General features: G+C 43.5%; 1 protein-coding gene across 6 annotated transcripts in view; it reads left to right on the top strand.

The window, feature by feature from the left end:
- The window catches only part of obsl1b (obscurin like cytoskeletal adaptor 1b), a 46,505-nt gene continuing 22,389 nt past the window's right edge, over positions 1-24,116 (top strand). For 2 of the 6 annotated variants that reach the window (XM_080019142.1, XM_080019144.1), the window contains exons 1-27: positions 1-306; positions 1,909-3,014; positions 4,462-4,731; positions 4,939-5,199; positions 5,320-5,631; positions 6,027-6,293; positions 6,559-6,834; positions 7,044-7,319; positions 7,532-7,807; positions 8,071-8,346; positions 8,710-8,982; positions 9,157-9,429; positions 9,528-9,602; positions 13,359-13,637; positions 14,189-14,464; positions 15,019-15,297; positions 15,488-15,763; positions 16,558-16,839; positions 17,531-17,812; positions 18,373-18,648; positions 18,748-19,020; positions 19,326-19,601; positions 20,178-20,453; positions 21,506-21,781; positions 22,295-22,570; positions 23,135-23,404; positions 23,492-23,758. In XM_080019142.1, coding sequence (XP_079875268.1) covers positions 2,000-3,014; positions 4,462-4,731; positions 4,939-5,199; positions 5,320-5,631; positions 6,027-6,293; positions 6,559-6,834; positions 7,044-7,319; positions 7,532-7,807; positions 8,071-8,346; positions 8,710-8,982; positions 9,157-9,429; positions 9,528-9,602; positions 13,359-13,637; positions 14,189-14,464; positions 15,019-15,297; positions 15,488-15,763; positions 16,558-16,839; positions 17,531-17,812; positions 18,373-18,648; positions 18,748-19,020; positions 19,326-19,601; positions 20,178-20,453; positions 21,506-21,781; positions 22,295-22,570; positions 23,135-23,404; positions 23,492-23,758 — 7,714 coding nt within the window. In that variant the 5' untranslated portion in view covers positions 1-306; positions 1,909-1,999. The remainder of the gene's footprint in view (positions 307-1,908; positions 3,015-4,461; positions 4,732-4,938; positions 5,200-5,319; positions 5,632-6,026; positions 6,294-6,558; positions 6,835-7,043; positions 7,320-7,531; positions 7,808-8,070; positions 8,347-8,709; positions 8,983-9,156; positions 9,430-9,527; positions 9,603-13,358; positions 13,638-14,188; positions 14,465-15,018; positions 15,298-15,487; positions 15,764-16,557; positions 16,840-17,530; positions 17,813-18,372; positions 18,649-18,747; positions 19,021-19,325; positions 19,602-20,177; positions 20,454-21,505; positions 21,782-22,294; positions 22,571-23,134; positions 23,405-23,491; positions 23,759-24,116) is intronic. The other 4 variants (XM_080019143.1, XM_080019146.1, XM_080019145.1 and 1 more) reach the window with 4 other exon arrangements.

Consider the following 24,116-nt stretch of genomic DNA (forward strand, 5'->3'; position numbering starts at 1 on the left):
GTGTCTGAGGACTGAGCGGCGCAGAGATTCGGGGGGTAAAGCAGCGCTGGAGCTGTGCTGAACACCAAGTTTTTAGTTTTCTAACCGTCATCGGCCAGAGTCCAGTTTGCCGAAATGCGCCGGCAACCTACTCGGGACCTCGGACGCCAATTCTTTTGATATCGCGATTCTAAACTGGAACTGGAAATTATTCACCAGCCTCCTCCTCCCGGAAGACAAAACAACGCCGATTTTTTTTGGGAGGAGGATCATCTGCCAATGTGTGCGGAATGTATGTGGAGGACGGTTCCTGGTGGCTGAAGCGAGGTGGGTCATGACGGGGGTGCGCGGAGCAGCTTCACTGGGGGGCAAAGGTCATTCCAATTCAACCAGACAAGTAAACACAGGGGTTAATCTCCTCCCGTTAAGCCTCCGCGGGGACATCCAAGCTGCTTCCGACGCATTCGTCCTTCAGGATCTCTTTTGTTTTACCATTTAATGAAATGATGTGGAGCTGTGAAATGTACCAAAGTGTTGGTGGGAGTGCAAGTGTGAGTTATTTCAGAGATACAGACTATTTAGTTCCAAGTTCAAACTGTTCTTGCCGCAATCATGATGTTTTTATTTAGTGTGGAACAAATATTTATATTGTTGGAAACAGTAAAGAGTGCGACAGTGGACCTATGAAACGATTCATAACGTAGGCTTATTGTTGTATTTTGAACATAGAACCAGGGAAGATTTTTTATTTATGTTGACCTGTGGTTCATGTTGGGATGGACTGATATTACTTTTTCCCAAACCTTCTAAACCCGTCTAATCACCCAATACTGATTCAATCCATAACTTTTACTGAGCAGTATAGGGTTAGACTGCTTGTTTGGCGTAAATAATAAGATAATCGATGATAGTAAATATATTGTCCCCTGTTAAATGTAATTACAATATAATATATCTGCCATTTTTGATGTGCATAGTATCTGGTGTCAGTATTGGGATACTCTCCAAGACACTAATTCAGTCCATAATCGGCCGATATCCAATACCAGTTCATCTAGACATTGTTGTTCCACACTGCATGATACCTATAAAACTGTATTGTGGGCCAAGCAAGGAGTTCTTTCTAATACAGGCCTCCTAAAAATGTATTTATATATTTACTATAGTCAACAAATGGCTTAAAATAAATGTACATTCTGAGTTTGGACGTTCAAACTATATCCCGCCCCAGGACACGTCCACATGGACTCCCAGAGATTCAGGTTTCTGGGTGAGTGAACATGCATTTCAGGTCCAGCTTTTAGATGTAAACCAACCAAATCCTTAGGTCCAGACTGAGAATTCCAACCGACTCCAATGGTGGGATTGATCGCTCCGGGGAAGGACGTCTACCCTGCAGCTATTTATTTGGTAATATGACAGGGAAAACCAATTTTAACGGTGACATTTTGAGACGGAATTTTCTGCCAATGGCTGCCAACAAAGGGTGTGATGGAGGCTTAGCATATTTTGACTCTAAGGTCTCTCGGGTGGGCATACTGTGCGTTTGGTCAGTGTTTGTGTGAGCACACGGGGTTCAGGGCGTTCTTTGTGATACCTGACACACGCTCCCTCGCAGGTTTTTTTTTAGGTCATACTATATTAAGCACTTTCCCATTGAAATACAGCACCAGCTGTGCTGGCTATCTGTTGTGGCTGCTGTTCCAACAGGACCACAGCGCACACACCCCTCAAAACTAGCCTGCGTTTCTCCCACGCAGGCATGGCTAATTCAATTAGCCGCAGTAATCATACCATCCATTTGCTCTCAGAAGCACATACCTACAATGAAGGCAGAGAATTAAATGTTTTTAAAGATGAAATCTTGCCTAAATGTTGATGAGTTCTGCTGGGTATTAATCTAATTTCTCAATTTCTTTCCCGATTTAGACCCTTGCCCAGTGCAGAAGTCCTGTCCTATCCAAGCACTTGTGAGTGACTGATTGCACATAGGCCGAGCGGAGGCGGCCAAGGAAAGGAGATGGATGTGTTTGGCGGTGCGCCACGGTTCTTGGCCTACCCGAGGCCTGTGGTGGTGCAAAGCGGCACAGATGCAGTCCTGAAGTGTCAGATTGGCGGTGATCCAAGGCCCGCGGTCATTTGGGAGCGAAACAACCTAAAGATCGACCCGCAGGGGCGATACAGGGTGTTTGAGGACGGCAATGTTTACAATCTCATCATTTCGTCGGTGACCACAGAGGACAGTGGTCAGTACATATGCAAAGCAAAGAACAGCATCGGGGAAACGTATGCAGCGGCCACACTGAATGTGGAAGGGGAGGCGCAGGAGATGGAACTGCGGGAGGAAAACAAGCCACGGTTCCTGATCAAGCCTCTCTCCACTCGTGTTGGTCGTGGAGAGGATGCCGTCTTCTCCTGCAAGCTGTGGGGAAAGCCACGGCCTGACGTCATCTGGGAGAAAGATGGACGTAAACTCAATGAAATCTTTGAAAGCACGCATTTTAGCGTGGGATACCAGGACGGCGGGTGGTTCCAGCTTAAGATCTTTAAGACCCGGGCGCCGGATGGAGGCGTGTATACCTGCAAGGCCCGCAACGATTTTGGGGAAGGGTTGGCGGGAGCCGTGCTGCTGGTGGATGCGGGGCCAGGACACGAGGACGATGGAAATCGTAACGGTTACACAAACGGCCACTGGAAGGCCCACCAGAGCAAGCAGAGGACCGGCAGGCAGGTGTCCAATAGGCTCAAAGACGACACCGTGACCAAGTCGACTAAAGTTAAAATGTTTGCAGTGACAGAAGGCAAGCACGCCAAATTTCGCTGCTTTGTGACTGGGAAGCCCAAACCAGAAATCATTTGGAGGAAAGATGGACGGCTGATTCTTTCTGGGAGACGTTACTTGTTATATGAGGACAGGGAGGGCTACTTCACCCTGAAAGTGTTGTACTGTAAGCAGAAGGACAATGGTGTTTATGTCTGTGCTGCTTCCAATTCGGCGGGACAAACTCTGAGTGCAGTACATCTCTCTGTAAAGGGTGAGTCATCATTCTATTGGCAAAGGAACAGTTTTTGTCATCCACACAATGGCTTTATCATTTACGAGACAAATATAAACCCAATCCCAAATAATATCCCAACCTTTAACCTGTCTACAGTAATCACATGAACCATTGTTGTTAAGCCAAATAGGATTTATAAAATGCTAAATGGCACATTAAGAAACATTTTAAGTTAGCAAATGATTTGGCATTGACTTTTCTGAAGTGGCCTAACTGGAGGACTGATGATTAATGTCTTAAATATCTGATATTTGACCCGTGAGATGTCCAACTATCTGATCCGCCGAGCTCATGGGCTAGAGGCGGATTCTGATAGCTGCAGCACTGTCTGCAAAGTCACTTAGCTTGGGAAAGGTCTTCTGGGCGTCCATGTGATCGAAATCTTTGGGGATGGGATCAGATTTCTTACATGGCGCATGGGAAGTCCAGAAAATGGCAAGTATTGTGAGAGAGAGAGAGAGAGAGAGAGAGAGTTCTTACATGGCGCATGGGAAGACCAGAAATGTTAGATCAGTGTTTTACAGAGAGTAGGAGGCTTGTACATAGCCTGAATTCAACAATTTGGTTGTGGGATTCTGTATTACATTTGCCTGCTATGGTTGGATAACATAAATAAGGAGCTACAGAGTCAACCCAGGCTGCTACAGTCAACATTCTTTTGTTTACAACTGTCTGATACTGTCTGCTGGTGTCAGTTACAAACAGTTTATTTCCTATCTAACACTCCGATGTGTTAATGATCTTTTCATACCTCACCTAAATGAGCAACTTGTCTCATGATTCTGCCTATCTTGTTTGCTTCACTGGTATTTACCACCAAATGCGTTTCATTTTACAGATTACGGGGCAGTTTAAGGCCCAGAATGTACAGTTGCAAAGTAGTTTGAACAATTTGCACGCAATCTATTTTGAGAATCTGTTCTCTATTTGGAAAAGAGGTTCTTAAGTAGTCCACTACTGTCATTGCCTAAAGCAGCCTAACTGAAGTCTTCTCTGCATTCCTTAATCAGTTCTTCATAAACTAATTAGGATTGTTTTCAATTTGTTATCAACATAGGAAAGAATATATTTTATTTTAGAAAATAGTTTTTTTAATTTAAGAATCTGCATAATAAATTAAAAAGAAGGATATGTTAATTATTATAGTTAATGTGTAACATAAGTGTACTTCATCCATCCAAAAACACATTTAATGTGTACATCAGTGGTAAATTTGAATATGTAAATATTATACTAATGCAAAAACATCACTTTAACTCAGCGCTTAATTGTTAAGATGTCCATTTCATTCATGCTTACTACATAATATAAATAAATATTTAATACTTAAGTATTAAATTTCTCAAGGTTGCTCTCCTCATGCCCCCACAATGTGTCTCATTACTCTAATCAACCTGGTGTCTTTCCTTCTCCCAAATGCCAGAGCCGCCTGTGCGGTTCAAGCAGCCTCTCATTGATCTTGAGGTGTGGGAACGGGACTTGGCCATTCTGGAGTGTGAGGTTCCAGAGGACTCCGTTCCCATCACATGGTATCTGGAGGACAGACGGCTGCAGCCAGGGGCCAAATATGGGATGGAAGAGTGGGGGACGAAGAGGCGACTGACTATCCGTAACATCGGTGTAGATGACGATGGGATTTACCTCTGTGAGATGCCGGATGGGGGGAGAAGCATTGCAGAGGTGGCTGTGAAAGGTAATTCATCTGGCCTCAGTTGAAAGTAAATATTTCAGGACTTGATCTCGGTGAAACTGCCACTGCCATTATTTGCGGTACATTAAGAAAGGTTACAAAAGTTAGAATTTGCTTTTCACATATAAAGAGAAGAGTGTACATTATTGTTTGCTCTCCAAAATATGCAGAAAAAGTAGACTGAAGCCTAAAAAATGTATGTCCTCGCAGGCACAATTGTCCGGAAGCTTCCGAGGAAAGTGGATGTCTTGGAAGGAGAGAATGCTGCTTTTTGTGTTGAGGTGGAAGAAGAGGAGATGGATATACACTGGTACAAAGATAGCGTAGAGTTGCGAGAAACCCACCAGACCATTCTGAAATCTTTTGGTCGAACACACATTCTGGTTTTCGTGAACACGATGCCCCAAGACTCTGGTCTTGTGACATTCTATGCTGGCAGATCCAAGACTTCCTCTCAGCTTAGAGTGAAAGGTAAGGTCCATCAGAACCAAATAACCAAATTACTACCTCTACATTCAAAGGGAGTGCATAAAAATCCTTTGTTTCATCCAGATAGTGGCCCAAAAGACTGTTTTTGTCTTATTGTTCTAGCGGCCAGGCATTGCCCTCCCAGCTCTCCGGTGGGTGTACAGATCAACACAGAGCGTGCCAACGCAGCTCTTCTTTCCTGGGGCTCCGCTCAGGACTCACGGAAGAATCCCCCGTCCGGGTACGTGCTGGAGCGCCAGGAGGTGGGCACTGGCTCTCAGGAGTGGCTGCAGTGCCTGACCACGGATTCTGCCACCTCGGTGGAGATCCTCGGCGACAGTGTTCCGTGTGAGGCTGACTATCGCTTCCGCATTTGCAGCGTGAACAAATACGGCAAGAGCAACAACGTTGAGTTCCCAAGAGCCGTTCATTTGGGTAAGAAGAATGCACTCATGCTAAAACCGTTGCAGAGTCTTTAAAAAATGTTAACCAGGAATAGCAGTGGTTCTCAACTCCTGAACATTTGTGACACAGAGTTCTGCTTTGAGTTCTGTTTCTATCGGACCAGGTCTGATTCCACCTTCCTACCAATCCTTCTAATATTGGCTAAAATGCAACATGGCAGTAATTGGAGTCTTACGAATTGGAATTCAGAACAACCCGTATAAAGGAGAACATGTGATGATGAAGCAATACAATAGATTGGGTTAAAATTGCGTTATGTTGCTCTGTTGACTGGCACAAATCTGTCTATTCCACTATATTCTATCACGTACATATATATCACTTCATATATATCACTACACATCATGAACTGGAATCTCTTTCAGTCCCTGTGGCCAGAATCCAAGCCCCTCTACAGGATGCCTTGGTGCCAGAGGGGCAGGACGCCGGCTTCTCTATCGAGCTGTCTGCCTCAGTTATTGGGACATGGTTCCTAAACGGCACTCAGCTTCAGGAGGATGAGCGCTACTCCATGAGACGGTCACGGACACATCAGTCGCTAAGGATCCGAGGGGTTCGAGACACAGACAATGGAGCTGAGATTACATTCATTGCCTATGGCATTAGGGATTCTGCTGCTTTATACATTCAAGGTATGTGTTATTAAAAAGTGTATGAAAGAGTAAATGTTGAAGTGTGTGTTTGTGAATTCAAACGGTAACCCTTCCTGAAACTTGGGATTGTACATATGCATGATTGTTTTGCAATTGAGTGAATGAATGAATAACAGGGATTAAGACAATTGCATGACAGCAACCCATCTGACCAAAATAACTACATCATGCATGCACTGTATTCTGTTTTCAGTAAGAAAAAACTGGTAGTAAAAATTATTCGCAATCTTCCTAAAATTTACAGCTCCTCTCGTGAAGTTTTCACCACTCTCCGAAATGGATCGTAACAAATTTGTGGAAGTGGGGAACCCCATTGTGCTCTACTGTGAGCTGTCCGACCCGCCAGCCCCCGTGCACTGGTACAAGAACGGGGTGGAGTTACAAACAATGGAGGGGCTACATATCCAATCGGAGGGCACCATGAGGAGAATTGTCATCCAATCGGCAGAATTCTCACATTCGGGAGTCTATTGCTGTGATGCCATCGACGATGTCATTAGATTTAACGTGGAAGTAGAGGGTGAGTAGAAAGCACTGATTCAAAAAGCAATGTTATTTCTGTCTCACTAACATTCACTCTTGTGAACCTTCGATCTTTTTTGATCTTTTAACAAAAACATGTTTAGAATGTCCTTAAGTCTATAAAACCACAGCAAGAAGCAAATGACAAATACAGAAAGCATCCCATGCCGACTAAATGAACTCCCCATCATTTATAAACACCCATAGCCCCTCCTGTGAGGTTTTCAGCACTTCCGGATGCTGAGAGGAAAAAGAGCATCACGGCAGGCTCCCTGATCGTTCTCCAGTGTGAGCTCTCAGATCCCTCGGCCACAGTGCACTGGTACAAAGATGGGTCCAAGCTCCTTCCTCACAGTGGAGTAGATGTGCTGAGCGAAGGCTTGTCACGGACATTGATTGTCCATGCCGCAGATTTTTGTAATTCTGGGTTATACAGCTGCAAGACAAAGGGTGACACCATAGTGTTCAACGTGGACATCCAAGGTGATTTGAAGTTGCTGATTTTGACAAATACAATTAAAACAACTTAACAAGCTCTGTCCCAGCTAAGCCACTAACTGTGATTGTGCTCTTCTATGTTGTCCTTAGCTCTTCCTTCTTGGTATTTAGTCCATCAAATTATTAATAATCTTAAGAATTTGTGTTTAAGGCTGTCCTTAAATTGATGCAAGTTAAACATCTACACATATCTGTAGCTCCACCCGTGAAGTTCTCAGCAATACCAGAAGAATTCAAGACCAAGTCCATTGAGGCCGGCTGTCCCATTGTACTTCAGTGTGTTGTTTCGGACCCTGAGGCCCCTGTTTGCTGGTACAAGGGTGGTATGCAGCTCTTTTCAAACACTGGATTAGAAATCCACTCAGAAGGCAACACAAGGACGTTAGTCATCCAATCTGCAGAGCTGGCCCATGCGGGTGTTTATAGCTGCACAACAGAGGACGATACTGCAGAGTTTCGAGTGGAGATCAAAGGTGACCTTACCTTTTCCGTTTGTGCAATAACTACATAACCCCTCCTCCACATTCTTCCCGCCACTAATAAACCCTGCTTTCTCTGTGTTTTGAGTGTGCTTCAAGGACAAGACCTCTTACATGTAGAGTTATTGTGATCCTTGAATGTATGTGCGAGTCTCCAAAGCCCTTCTCATCTTACAAGTAATTCTGCTCATCAGACCAGTTTTGTATCTTGCCAGCCTTGATTTCTATGTGGTCTGTCCCTTAATATCCCATGATAGCTACACCGGTGAAGTTCTCAGCTAACTTCGAGGTGGAACGGGCCAAGTCGTTTGAAGTGGGCAGACCTTTCGAATTGGAATGTGAGGTCACAGATCCCACTGCTCACGTCTGCTGGTACAAAGACGGGGTCCAGCTCTCGCAACAGAACCAATGGGATATTAATTCTGAGGGCAACCTGAGGAGACTCATTGTGCAGTCAGCTGAGCTCTATCACTCAGGGCTGTACAGCTGTGAGACCTCTGATGACAATATCCAGGTCACTGTGGATATCAAAGGTGATTTTTTTTCTAATTTTGTTTTGTGCATTTTTGGCTAAATATTCAAAAAAGTAATCAGTCCATTTTGTTGGAGACTTTATATAACTAACATTGTGGTGTCTGTCTGTTTCAGTTGTGTTTGTTTGAAGCTACAGTATATGTGTTTGTTTCTCTAATAATGAATTGTCTTGCAAGTTATAATTGTTGCCTTTTAAATATGTAGTATGCACTTACCTCTTAAGTTTGTCTAAGAACTTATAAAGAAAATCCTTGATTTACAAAAAACGTATAACCCCTTAAAACATTATAACCCCTTTCTTAACCAAAGAGTAGCTAGCCACTTTAAGGTTCACAATTATATATGTGAACACTCGTGTTTAGCTCCACCGTTGCCATTGGTGCCATCACCAGAGGTGGTGAAGAGTGAGTTGAGTGAAGAAAGCTGTCCCATGGATCTTCCCTGTGAAAGGTCAGACTCTGCCGTGCACATGTCATGGCAGAAGGATAAAGAACAGGATTTAAAAATTGAGTCCGACTTTGAAATGGGAACCTTGAAGATGACTCTTGTTATCGAACCAACTCACCCCTGCAACTCTGGGGCATACTATTGTGCTACAGCAGATGATGTTGCCCAGTTAATTGCACAAAATCAAGGTGATTTTTTCTTTACATAAATTGTTGTGTATTTAGATTGAGCACATTTTTGATTGGCCTCTTAATTGTTCTTACTGTATAAAGCTATCATTTTTGATGTATTCAAAACAATCTCTTAAAAGCCATTTGAAAGTATTGAAAATAACATACATGAATTCCAATGATCACTTGTAGCTCCAACTACATCACATCTGCTTGGTCCTGAAGTTGAGGAGACCAAGTCTATCGAAGCCATCTGCCCAATCGTTCGGCAGTTTGAGATTTCAGATCCCATTGCCAAAGCCTGTTGGTACAAGGATGGAACACCAATCTACCCACAAAAGGAACATGACAGCCAATCAGAGAGCAGCAGACAAACTTTGCCCCCCCTATCAGATGGCTTATCCTGCGAGGGCGGGTTTGGCTGTGAAAAAACAGCCAATGTGCCATTTCATGTGGACAATAAAGGTGTTTTTTTTTTATCATGAATCCGTCAAAAGAATTTAGCTACATTATAGAAGCTTTCACAAAGCTCATTGTTTTCCTTTTTGGCTTTGTCCAAACAGCAGAGAAGTGTCACTCTGGTGATGAGAGTGGCGAGGTAGCCCATCAGTCTGCCCAAAGCACTATGGATATCGAAGGTGAAAAAATGTATTTCAACATTAAAGTCATCCATTTTAACCCAGAACATACATACCACTAACAAAAGTGGTGCATTTCATGATCAGTTTCTCTAAGGCATCTACTGTATGATCCATCTGTTTTCAATTTTTGAACGTGCTTTTGGTCACTCTCGACCTCATATCATTTCCTGCAGTTTTTAGCTTTAAATCACACATTAGTGTGTTTTGTGAGCAGCCATTCTTCATACTAACATATGTGTTTTGTTGTTCACGTCATTCTTCATTTTAACAGCCATCTTTGCTTGCTTGCTTATAACAAGCGGTTCTGTACTCTTCAAGCCCATCTTGTGTCTTGTTCATCAACAGATCCTCTCATATACTGGCCCAAACGTCTCCCCGTTGCATTGACAATGAACTATGACCAAAAAGGAGAAAAAATGTGAATTCAATGGAATTCTTTAAAGAATAAGTGAGCCAGTAGTATTTACACTATTACAACATTGAGAGGCTGTGGCAGTGATTAGAGGAATGCTTGTAATAAATCTCAGACCACGGTTGGTCGCACTTCTTAAATATTGTCTTTGCAATGGATTATCCCATAACTCCTTCATGCTAACCCACGATGATGTGCAGTGATTTTGTGAGAAGAACTATTGAGGCAAACAACAACTGAAAAACTTTCTCTGTGTACATCACAATGCCTTTAGCTACAACGCCAAGACACTCACCTGACCGAGAGACTGAGAAGGGCCCAGTGAAGTCCATTGAAGAGGCTCCAATTGAAGGCCACGTGTCTTCAAATCCAAACTCTGTGATCTTCAGAAACAGGAGAGAACCTCACGCATATGAAGAACATTCCAGGAAAATGCCAACTGTTTGTGCAACATATCAACGTAACAGTGGACAAATTGCAATTGCTCACACAGAAGAGCTCTCCGGCTGTCAACAAGCAGAAATGGTTCATCTTCTAGATTGCTATGACGCTTATCACATGAATGTACCATCGGATCAGCACCATCAATCTATACAGCATACAGAAGCAAAAACTGAGGAACTCGATCACTGCATGGAGCAAGTTATCCCTGATGAATTTTCCAATTACCTCCATAAAACGACTCTCCAATTACATGAATTTTATAATTCTAAGCAAATTGCCTCCAACCAATTGGAGCCCAGTAGCTACCTACAGTCTTCAACTGTCCCATTGCATGAGCTCTGTAGTCCCTCCAAGATTATACATCTCCATTCAAATGACTCCATACAGACTGCAACTGTCCAATCACAAGAGATGTGTGACTCTTTACACCCTTTTATTGTCCAATCACAGCACTTTTGTAACACCCAACAGACTGCAACTATCCAATCAGAGGAGCTCCACAATGTCCAACATTCTGCATTTATCCAATCAGAGAAGCTGTGTGACTCTTTAAAATCGACTCCAGTCCAGTTGGAATGGTCCTGCGACCAATCAACAGAGCTTGGCAATTCAGAAGCGCTCTGTAATACCTTACAGTCTGTAACTGTCCAATCAGAGGAGCTCTGCAACAGCCCCTTACAGCCCGTAACTGTCCAATCAGAGGAGCTATGTAGCCCCTTACAGCCTGTAACTGTCGAATTAGAGGAGCAATGTAGCCCCTTACAGCCTATAACTGTCCATTCAGAGGAGCACTGTAGCCCCTTACGGCCTGTAACTGTCCAATCAGAGGAGCTCTGTAGCCCCTTACAGCCTGAAACTGTCCAATCTGAGGAGCAATGTAGCCCCTTACAGCCTGAATCTGTCCAATCTGAGGAGCAATGTAGCCCCTTACAGCCAGTAACTGTCCAATCGGAGGAGCTATGTAGCCCCTTACAGCCTGAAACTGTCCAATCGGAGGAGCTTTGTAGCCCCTTACAGCCAGTAACTGTCCAATCGGAGGAGCTATGTAGCCCCTTACAGCCTGAAACTGTCCAATCGGAGGAGCTTTGTAGCCCCTTACAGCCTGAAACAGTCCAATCAGAGGAGCTCTGTAGCCCCTTACAGCTTGTAACTGTCCAATCAGAGGAGCTCTGTAACCCCTTACAGCCTGTAACTGTCCAATCGGAGGAGCTATGTAGCCCTTTACTGCCTGAAACTGTCCAATCGGAGGAACAATGTGGCCCCTTACAGCCTGTAACTGTCCAATCTGAGGAGCTTTGTAGCCCCTTACAGCCTGTAACTGTCCAATCGGAGGAGATATGTAGCCCCTTACAGCCTGTAACTGTCCAATCGGAGGAGCTATGTAGCCCCTTACAGCCTGAAACTGTCCAATCGGAGGAGCACTGTAGCCCCTTACAGCCTGAAACTGTCCAATCGGAGGAGCTATGTAGCCCCTTACAGCCTGAAACTGTCCAATCGGAGGAGCTATGTAGCCCATTACAGCCTGAAACTGTCCAATCGGAGGAGCTATGTAGCCCCTTACAGCCTGAAACTGTCCAATCGGAGGAGCACTGTAGCCCCTTACAGCCTGTAACTGTCCAATCGGAGGAGCTCTTTAGCCCCTTACAGCCTGTAACTGTCCAATCGGAAGAGCTCTTTAGCACCTTACAGCCTGTAACTGTCCAATCGGAGGAGCACTGTAGCCCCTTACAGCCTGTAACTGTCCAATCGGAAGAGCTCTTTAGCCCCTTGCAGCCAGTAACTGTCCAATCGGGAGAGCTCTTTAGCACCTTACAGCCTGTAACTGTCCAATCGGAGGAGCTTTGTAACCCCTTACAGCCTGTAATTGTCCAATCGGAGGAGCACTGTAACTCCATACAATCGATGATTGTCCAATCGGAAGAGCTCTGTAACTACTTACAGCCTGTAAATGTCCAATCCGAAGAGCTCCGTAACTCCATGCAGTCTGTAACTGTCCAATCAGAGGAGCTCTGTAACACCTTACAAAGGACATCTCACCAAACTGAAGAGCTCAGACACTCCAGGGATATAATGTCGCTTCAACAAGAGGAGGTACATAGTTCTCTGCAGGCAACTTTCCCATCAGGAGAGCTCCATGACTTGCTGTTGACTGCAGCTGTGGAATTACAGGACTTGCATCACAAAAGGCAAATTGTACCAATCCAATCAGAAGAGCTATATTACTCCATCGAGTCGACAGCAGTTCAAGCGGGAAGGATTTACCACACCATGGGGGGACCAGAGGACCAATTAAAAAGCACAATTACTTCTGTGCAAAAATCCCCTGCCTATTCAGAGCCATCTAATGCTAGGCAGATGTCTACTGACCAATCAGAGGAGGTCTATCTGTCAAGGGCATGTGAAAGTCACTGGGATGACAATGTCATTGCACTTAAGGTGGATTTTAAAGGTGATTTTAACCGTTATCAGTATCAAACAAGAGAATGGATGGGCACAATGTTGACATTGTGTAAAATCAAGGGATTGCTTCTGACAATCCTTGACATTTTGACAATTTCTACATTTACGTGTGTGATTTCATTAATACTAAAAAACAAAGACCTACATTTAGTTAATATAAAAATTTGAAGTATGGGTGGCTTATGACATTTTACAAAATAATTTATATTTTGACAAGTCTAACTTGAATGCGATGTTATCACTAATATCACATACAGTATATGCATACCAAGACAAAGCTATTTTGTAGGACCTAATTAACCTCATCATAGGTATTGGCATGACTAATCTAAGTTGTGAGAGTTTGCTCTATGCTTATTGGAATACATATATGTATAGTTGTCATTGCCAATAATAGTGATGCAATTCTCTCTTGATGTCACCTCAAACGACACCAGCTATGCCAGTGAGAATCACAACACCTTGTTGCGAGGCTGAGAGGAACAAGTCCTATGAAGTCGGTGAGCCCATAGTACTGCGTTGTGAGATTTCAGATCCTAAAGCTGAAGTTACTTGGTACAAGGATGGGATAAAGCTGCTTGACACACATGGGCAGTCGAGGCTGTCGGAGGGCTCGATGCGGACCCTCGCTTTCGAGTCAGCGCTGCTGTCTCATGCAGGGGTTTACAGCTGCGAAACAACTGACGACGCTATGCAGTTTCTGGTGGACGTTAAAGGTGATGAGCTTTTCTTCATGTTAACTTTTTTTGAGTGGATTATAGATAACTTTGTTCACTGTATCTTTGAGTAGCCACAAACAGGTAATTAGACTGTTTTCGGACTGAAGACAATGAAATCAAGAATACATTTGTAGTCGGATAATTAGTATTTAGTGGATGTGTGGCATCAAAAGAAAAAGGTCCAGACTTTAAAGGCTTTTTATGTTTCAAATACAAAAAATGGGACTAAAGCCTGACCTCTAAGTTCTTATGACCCTTCTGATGCTACAGATAATACTATATGGCACTCTATTATTTTCAGTCCCTGGTTTAAAAACTTCTACAAAAGAAGATTTAAAGAGATTTAAAGCTTGAAAAGAGATGGTTTTAGCTGTTTTGAAGTTCCTGATAATTTGAAACAAATTGAACTTACCTACCTCCATACATACCTACCTACTTACCCACCTACCTACCCATCAAGCCTAAGTATTGTGCTTTACATTAATTGACATCACAAAAATGACATCTGTTTCCCTAATTAATCATATGTCTTATATTCAACCCTTCAGCCCGCCTTCTGAAGTTTTCGGCTTTATCTGAGGCTGATCAGAACAAATCAGTTGAGGCAGGCTGCCCTGTCACTCTGCAGTGCGAGCTCTCAGACCCAACGGGACAAGTGTTCTGGTACAAAGATGGAGCAAAGCTGCTCCCTCAAAGTGGAGTAGACACCCAGTCAGATGGACATTTGAGGAGTCTGCTTGTCCAGGCGGCAGAGCGCTGTCACGCGGGGGTTTACCGCTGTGAGACAAAGGATGATGAAATCCAGTTCACCGTGGAAGTGAAAGGTGACGCTCAGATGCCTTGCACAAGCTAATTTTGTTTTTGGCGCTGGCAACTAACTGGCGTTTGAGAAAGCTGGTGTTTATTTCTGTTTGGCTAATCATCTAACCAAAGATGGTTCCTTCATTGTTCCGCTTTCATAGGTTTTACAACAATTGAATGTGAAATGTTTTAGGATAGGACATCAGGACTTTGAAAACATGTTGATTTGTGCATGTAATGTATTGTGTCTTTGGAAGGCCTTTGAATTAAGATCATATTTTTCACTTAGGGCACTAATTTTACTGAATCTCCCAGCTTCTTTGATGTTCTTTTCTTCATAACTCACTATCTTTCATCTGTCAAACCTTTGTTCCTTGTCTAACTTGATTCTTGCGATTTCTTTCTTTTGTTAAATCCAGCTGTTTGTTGTGTTAGGTCTCTTGTGTCTACGTGTGTGTCATTCTGTCCAACAGTTTAACTTAACTATCTTGAACTCTTTGAAGTTGAGCTAAAGGCGGTTAAAAGCAATTTGTGAAATTCACACAAGCATTGTTTTTGCAATCATTGAAACCTATAGCTCAGCCTGTGAAGTTCTCGGAGCTTCCAGAGACGGAGAGACGCAAATCTGTCCACGAAGGGTCTCCAATTGTCCTCCAGTGTGAACTCTCTCATGATCCTGCCACCCTTGTCGGCTGGTACAAGGAAGGGTCTGAGCTTCTCCCCCAACCTGGAGTAGAAGCAAAGTCAGACGGCCTCATCAGGAGTCTGTTCATCCAATCAGCCGATAAAACACATGCCGGCACCTATGAATGTTCAACGGCAGATGACTCCGTCACATTTACAGTGGGCATCAAAGGTGATTAATTTCTACCTTTCTGTCCTATCTTATTATTGAGATTATATATATATATAATAATATATATATATATATATATATATATATATATATATATACATACCGTATAAGCCAAATTAACTCATGAAATGCATAACTGAGCAACCAGACCTGCATTTTACTGTATTGAAAACTTTCCGATATCTTCTAGGCCGATCGCCGAAGATTATGCCAATCCCGTTGTCTGAAAAATATAAGGGAATTTCGATTGGTTCTCCGATTACTCTTCAGTGTGAGCTTGGAGACCACACTGCTCAGGTTTCCTGGTGTAAAGATGGCGTGGAGCTCTTTTCCAAAACTGGTCTTGATATGAAAAGAGACGGCAATTTCCGGAAGCTAATGATCCATTCCGCTAAGGTCTCTGACTCTGGCCTCTACAGCTGTTGTCTTGCTGAGGATGTTGTGACATTCCAGGTGGAGGTCCAAGGTGATTTTGTGCTCATTGATGTTTGAAGTGGAGGGTAAACATCAGGTTGACAGCAATTCCCCTTTTGACCAAAAGATACCTCCTAAACCACTCTCCACATGAACTTACCTTAGCTAATCTTGGTAGCCTCTGAATGAAAAGCCGCTTTTCCACAATGAGGAACCGTTAAGGCCCAGAAGCTTCTTAAACAGGAACCTCAGCAGGCCCTGAAAGAGTTCTTGGTTGTTTTTCCCACTGCACATAGGAGCCGTAGAGATTATTCAAATCAGAACCCTTCAGAAGGTTTGACAAGTCATTTCAACTTAGTGGTTGGTCAATTGGTCATTGTATTTCGGGTTCTGGGTTTCTATTCTCTAGTGAAGCAGCGGGGTTATGCAAGTACTATGAGCCAGCAGTGAGTCTTGAATCTGTTATTTACATTTAAAAATGGCTGATTGGTTTGACCAATCAGAACTACAAACTCCACCCCAATGGTTCCACCAAAGTACCACCTCACTTGGGACCAGGAACTATTTAAGTGGAATGAAGGTTTCCGAACTAAGTTCTTCCTGTGGAAATGAGCCTCCATAAGTTTCCATAAGTAAGTACCTAGAATTAAGTTCCTGGTTCATGCAATGGTTCCTGCAGTGGAAAAGGGGCTAAAGTTTAATAACACTGTGTTAAAAGACAATATCTAAGTCGATTGGGCACATACACATTTCTGTATGTGCACAAAGGTGGCTACAGGCTTAATGATTGTCGGACAATACTGTTGTCAAATATTTGACCCCCCCCCATCCTACCCCTTTTTCCAGCCAAACCGGTGACACTTTCAGTGCTTCCTGGAGATTCAAGAAACAAATTGGTTGAAGCGGGCTGCCTGGTTGTGCTGCAGTGCGAGGTCTCGGAACCTGCATTGGAGGTCAATTGGTACAAAGACGATGTTCAACTGCATCAGCAGAACGACCTTGACCTCAACATCCAGTCGAAAGGAGCACAGAGGGCAGTGGTCATCCAGTCGGCAGAAGTCAGGCACTCGGGTGTATACAGCTGCGAAGCTGCAGATGACCGTATAGAATTCAAGGTGGATGTGGCAGGTGATCTTCAGTATTTTGAGTTTTGTCAAAATCACAAACTTGCTTGAGATAATGGTTGGCAGTTTGAGAAAACTTTTAACACACACACACACACACACATACACACACACACACACACACACACACACACACACACACACACACAATGTTGTCTAAGCACCGCAGACATAAGTTAGACAGCTTAAAGAAATGTCTGAAATGGGTTTATTTCAATTAAGGCTTTTTTAATCAAAGCTTAGGAATATAGGATGCCTATTTAGTGATGCATCAGCTAAAATTGACTAACTTAATCATGGGAAGGAGAAAGGAAAACAGAGATTTGCAAAGTTCCCCCCTCATAACACGAGAATCATGTACTCACGTTTTATCAAACCTTTTTCAATTAAACCCAAAACTGACACTGGTATAAGCGCATATAAATTAGACATTAAATTTTTGGAAAAACAACAACTTATAGCTCAACTGTCTTAGAACATAAATACTTAAAGTAACAAAGTGACCGCACACATGCTGCAAACCTCAAAACCTTTACATAACCTCAGTCTGCTGTGCAGTAATTGCCTTCCTTCACAGTGTTCCACCTATACATGCATAAATCATCTCAATTTGTTACTGAATCATTGCATGTCAATGTAAGCCGATCATATCTCTGTTTTTTATGTTGCTGTAACTGAAACTGAAATACCTATAGCTCCAGTCTGGCCCTCAGCTGTTCCAGAGGTTGAGAGGATCAAGTGTCTTGAGGCAGGCATCCCCAACATACGGCAGATGGCCGAGATCAAAGATTGCATAAGCCAGGCCTGCCGCTATGAGGACGGAATAAAGCCTCTGCCAAAGTTTGGACTAAACATCCAATCAGAGGACAAAAAGAGGACACTGGTTATGCAGCCGGCTCCGTCTTTGTGCTCTGGGGTGTACAATTGTAAAACTCAAGACGGTTTCGATTTCAACGATGGCTATGTGGAGGTGAAAGGTGACACGCAAAGATTTTTCACAGATGCCAACTTTTAGCTGCAACTAATAACATGTCCTTTGTGACCCCATTTGCTCTGCGAGGCATGAGCGTGTCCATCTAAACTTTAAGGAGCTGACAATTTCCATCTCAGTCACAAATACGTAGAAAGCATTGCTGCTGCTGTCGCTGAACATTGTAACGTTCATCGCAAATGAACTTTTCCTTTTGAAATTTCTTGTCATCTTTACATGTTTGGACGCTTTCCAGGTAAATGCTTAACATTTTATGATGCTGTTAGAGGGCAAATGGATTGTACGTGGTATGTACAAGTCTCTTTGACAGATCTGAACTCACTTTCACTCCATGAAAGTGCTTATGTTTGTAATAATCTTCTCACTTTCACTGTTGTTTGTGCTGTAGAAATGATAACGCTACCTAGACGATACCCTGGCCTTGCGACCAGCATGTCTAACTTGCACAACCTTGGCCGTAAACTCTGGTGTGTGAGCAAAAAAGACAAAAGAATCTTCCTTTCACTACCAATACCGCTTATTTCTTTTGTATACTGTCTTCTGCAGCACCAGCGGTAACATTTGTCAGTATCCCGGAAGAGGAGTGTTTCAAAAGTGTCGTGGAACGAGAGCAGCTTGTTCTCTCCTGTGAGGTGTCGAGGGCCGATGCAATCGTCCAGTGGTACATGGACGGAGTTGAAATGCAAATGAGCGACAACATTACAATGCGAGCGGACGACACCGCAAGAATTCTGACAATCCATTCTGCTCAACTGTCGGACACGGGGACGTACACATGCCGTGCCGGAGACTGCGCTTTAATGTTCAAGGTTAACATACGAGGTAACAAGTCACATTCTTGACTTATGTTTGTGCTTACTCATGAACCACTATGATTCCATGTTGTCAGTGTGTCTCAATATTTTGCGCTTCTCTCTGAAGAACCCCCAGTGACAATAGTGTACCCCAAAGAGGATGTCCATCTTGACCGCCACGTTCCAGACGAGATCATCCTCAGCTGCGAACTGTCCCGTCCCAATGCGGTAGTAAACTGGTATAAGGACGGTCAAAAGTTGCAGGACAGCGAAAATATAAAGCTCAAGATCGAAGGCCCCTATCGAAGACTTAAGATTCTTAGCAGCGGCGTGGATGATTCTGGGGAGTATGTCTGTGATACAGCAGATGATTCAATATTCTTTCACCTAAAAATCACAGGTACATTTATATTGGGGCTAATTGCTGTTGCTATCCCTTTAGAGCATGTTTACTTAAATGGCATTTGCTGCTCTTAAGTGTTCCGCAAGGGATATACTAAGCAGCTATATTTTGATGTAGATATTTTTGGGGTTTTAGAATAATTGGACTGGTTGCAATGCATTTGCAATGCTCTTGCAGACTTTGAAAATGAATTGAGGCTTTGACTTGCATTTAACGTCAGGCATTGCATGTGAGAAGCGCCAAGCAATGAACAGCGGATGTTTTGTATACACTGGATACTCACTTTGCTTCCGTTCTTTCAGAACCCCCCGTGCACATCGTATCTCCAAGCCAGTCCCAAATGGAGTTGTGCCAGCAGACCTCTGAGAGGATGGTTCTGAGTTGTGAGATCTCACGACCCAACGCAACTGTGCGGTGGTACCGAGATGGACTGGAAGTGGAGGAGAATAGCAACCTCCTTCTTGAGGTAGACGGCGTGTACAGGAGGCTCATTATACCCGAGACCACTGTCAAAGATTCCGCGGAATATGTGTGCGACACTGCCGACGATTCCATGACGTTCTTCGTAAATATAGCAGGTAAATATTTATTTCAACGTCTTGGGTGGCGTCGTGACTCAACGGTTAGCAATGCCGTGTCACAGCAAGAAGGTTGTGGGTTTTAACCCAACTGGGGTCTTTCTCTGTGGAGTTTGCATGATCTCTGGTTGCCTCCCACCCTGAGGACAGGCATGTTAGGGTTAGACACTTATGCCCCTGACCAAGGTTATGGCTCTAGAACTGGAGTTGGTCCTGGGACCAATGACGCCCTGGGTGCTGTGCTGAGGCTGACCACTAGCTTAAGAGGTACTTAAACAATAGTATGGTACTTTAGGGAGCAATCACCTAATCTCTTGAACTTGAACTAACAATAGAGCCCTAGAGGAAGCCGTAGGAACTACAACTACGTTGGCCAAGGTGTTTCCTCCGCCACAATCCCATGAGCTACAATGTCCTTGAAGTGAGGACAGTCTGTGATGACACAGTTGACACCTTCTGAATATTATTCTGAAAACCGCCACACGGTTCTCCATCAAATTATTATTATTATTATTATTATTATTATTATTATTATTATTATTATTAAGTATTTCAAACAATTGTATTTACCTACAGAGCCCCCTGTCCGTTTTATGCGTCCAAGGAAGATGGTAAGTGGCGTAGAAAAATGCGTCGGGGAGACTTTGGTCCTGGACTGCGAGGTATCTCGATCAAATGCTGAGGTCACCTGGAAGAAGAACGGAGAAGAGGTGGAAGATTCCAGAAATGTGACGATCCTGGAGGATGGCGTCCTGCGACAGATAACCATCCACTGCCTGTCACTGGAGGACGGCGGGCAATACATCTGCGATGCCAAGGACGATGTGATGGACTTCCAGGTTAAAGTGAAAGGTACTGAATCTGACTAAAGATCACTGTCCTTAAAGGTCCCATATCGTACTCCTTTTCAACAGGTTAACATCGGCCTGTGAGGTCCCCAAATGTCTTTGAAGTTTTTTTTTGCTGAATACACCACTCAGATTATGTATTCTAGCCATTCTAACATCCCTCTATACTGTACCATCCTGTTCTCGACGGGCTGGTTCTGTGTGCGTCACTTCAAATGCAAGTGAATTGCTTCTCCCCACGCCCCATTCCGGGGGCTCTCTATATCACCATGTTACACACGGGGCTTGTTTGGAGAAATGCGCAGTGGATCCCACGGTGCACCGCCAACCTTATTGTTTTATTTGAATTTTTTTAGAAAGGTTAAAAAATAAAGGAGAATCCTGGGGGGAAAATGGGAGGTATGCCTCAAAAATGGCAAAAGAAACCCCCAGCAGAACTCTTTTTAAAACACTAACATTTCCCTCGTCTGCAGTTTCGTCACAGACAGTTAGTATTAATTCCTCTTTATTTTAAAAGATTTGTGCAGGTCTGTGCAGCCAACAACAGAGCTCTTCCCATGATTAGCTCTCAGCTTCAGAAGTGGGTGGAGTTACTCAGATGGGGGCGGTTCTAATGCTAATTAGACATAGGAAGTGCTCCACTTGACGTAGGAAGAGGGAGCAAATCTGAACGGCTTGTTGGATCACATGTTTTCTGAAATAGACAGCTCACAAAAAATTGACTGAGTTGTCTTATTTCCCAAATGAAAAAGGTGAGTTTTTTATAATAGGTACCCTTTAAACTCCTTAAAACCAGATATTGATAGCTCCTGAAAAATGCTTTTTGCAGTTTTTGATTGAACGAGCAGAAATTCTCCGCAATATAATCATGTAGAGATGTACATAATAATGTATTATAATAATATTTTAAGGAAAATTTTGTCATCCAAAGTCTGCTGATTTGGTTGAACTTGTCTTGAAAAACTCCCGAGAATTAGTTATTATAAAGGTTTTTACATGCATATCTCCATGTTGTGCTCTACGATCTGTAACAGTTTTATTGTTTTTTCACTACAGAACTGCCGGTGAAAATTCTGGGAAAAACGGACGCCAGCACGGAAAAGCAGTTTTTGGTGTCAGACGACATCATCCTGGTGTGCGAGCTGTCCAGGTTCAACGCGTCCGTCAGCTGGTACAAAGACCATCAGCTCGTTGACGACAACGCCAGGTTTTGCTGCGAGGAGCAGGGAGCGTTTCGGTCACTGGTCGTCCTCAACGCCGGCCTGGAGGACTCTGGAGAGTATGTCTGTGATGCAGTGGACGATAAGATGGCCTTCTATATCACTGTTAACGGTAATTACACCACTTAGCACAACAAAACCAATGTTAAATGAGATTTAAAAAAATATGTTTTTGAATCAACCCAAATGATCAACCAAGATTTGTTAAAGCTTGAAATTAACTAACAGTCTCATAAAAACGGTCCACAAAACATTGAATTGTTAAAATAATGAAAGTGGGCCATAGACTACGATGAGCATATTAAAGGAAACTAATAATGAGACTAAGATTAATACAATGGCAGGGTTTTTTGCCTTTGGTTTCAAGGTTTTTTACATCTTGTTTCGCTAAATAATTGTTGTTATCGAATAATGTACAACAGACTACTTTATCCAAATGGACAAAAAAAAGTTGTAAATTAAATCTAATAATTTAGGTTGAGCGGAGGGCCCTTACGGTTTTATGTCATTATCATGCACAAAAAATGCTTTAGCGGTATGGTGACGATGATCTATCATTAATATCCTGCACAAAGCACTTTAAATTACATTTTCAAAGTGGACTTGTTGCGTTGCGTCCCCTCAGAGGCCCCTGTGCAGATCGTGGGGAACTCAGGCTCCCCAGAGCACCACATCCTAGTGGCGGGAGATGACCTCATCCTGGAGTGTGAGGTGTCTCGGCCCAACGCCACAGTCCGGTGGTTCTGGAACGACGACTTGCTAGAGTCTGACGCCCGGATCAGAACCGACAGCCGCGACGTGGCCAGGCGGCTGGTTCTGTCCGGACTCCGGCCGTCCGACTCTGGAAAGTACACATGCGACGCAGTCGATGACAAGATGATAACGTTTGTCGAAGTCCAAGGTAATAATTAACGTTCACCTAGGAGTTCTCAGTCATTTTTGGCCATGACCCCATTTTTATGGTCCCAAATATCTCATGACTACAGTAATTAGAGAGGGTAACAAATGTTATTTTACAGCCAGCACCATTGTAATGTATGCATTTGAGGCAGATTGAGGCTAAATGAGAATCTTTCTTACAGTACGTTCAAATCTGACATCACTGATCGAAACTGGATATTCCCATTGCAAATTAGGAACTGTTATATGTGAATGTGAGCATCACATTGGCAAGTTTTTTGGATGCAAATGGATCATATTGAAATTACACTTAATTTAAAACCCATTTAACTGCATTTTTTTCCAATCAAACATCAAAATATCAGCCTTAGGAACGTCCTCCGACTCTACAGTATCTGCATATCAAGTGACCCCACGTGGGGTCGAGACCCCAAGGTTGAGAGTCTCTGAGTTAATGTTTGCTTTTGTAGAGTTTGATTCAGTTTGTTTTAGTACCATTAAGATTCAGTTGAGCAAGTAGATTTATTTCAAAGATTTTCTCAAATAAATCTTTTTTTTTTTTTAGAGCCACCGCTTAAGTTTGTAAATAAGCAGGCAAGCAATACCGTCTCTGCCTTCGAACACGAGAGCGTCACTCTTTGCGCTGTGGTGAGCCGCGACCCAGCTAACGTGCGCTGGCTGAAAGATGGCCGCCTGCTGGACAAGGACAATGTTCACATATCCAGCGACGGCACCAGCCAAAACCTCACCATAAACCCTCTGCAGCTAACAGACGCCGGAGACTACGTGTGTGACGTCAACACGGACGAGATGTGTTTCACCGTGTTGGTCAAAGGTAAGAGATCCATTAAGGTCCCTACCTTCTGGATATTTACTCGGATAGTTGTAGTGCTACCACTGAAATACTACTTTAATGCTTTAGAAATGAAAGTGAGCTTCTCCAAACCTCTGGAAAGCACCGTGGCACTGAAGGGCGGCAGCCTGACGTTGCGATGCGAGGTCACTAAGCCCAAAGGAGACGTCCAGTGGCTGAAGAACGGCCGGGAGATCTCCCCGAGCCAACGACACACGATCAGGGCGCAAGGACGAGAGAGGAGCTTCACCATCCACCAGCTGGTGGACGAGGACGCTGGAGAGTATGCCTGTGAATCCACAGATGACCGAACCTCGGCCAGTGTCAGGATAGAAGGTAAGTCAGGGGACTCTTAAAGGTTTCCAAAGCACTGAACCATTTTGTAGCAGTTGTCCCAAAAAAGGTCCACTGTTTCAAAGAAAGGCCTACTGGTCTACAGAAAGGTATTCTGGTCTACAGAAAGGTCCACTGGTTTACGAGAGTTCTACTGGTCTACAGAAAGGTCTTCTGATCTACACAAAGGACTACTGGTCTACAGAAAGATCTACTGGTCTACAGAAAGATCTACTGGTCTACAGAAAGATCTTCTGTTATATAAAAAGGCCTTCTGTTCTACAGGAAGGTCTCCTGGTCTACAGAAACATCTACTGGTCTACAGAAATGTATACTTGTCTACAGAAAGGTCTTCTCGTAT

Source organism: Zeus faber (assembly GCF_960531495.2).
Source record: "Zeus faber genome assembly, chromosome: 18".
Lineage (NCBI taxonomy): Eukaryota > Metazoa > Chordata > Actinopteri > Zeiformes > Zeidae > Zeus > Zeus faber.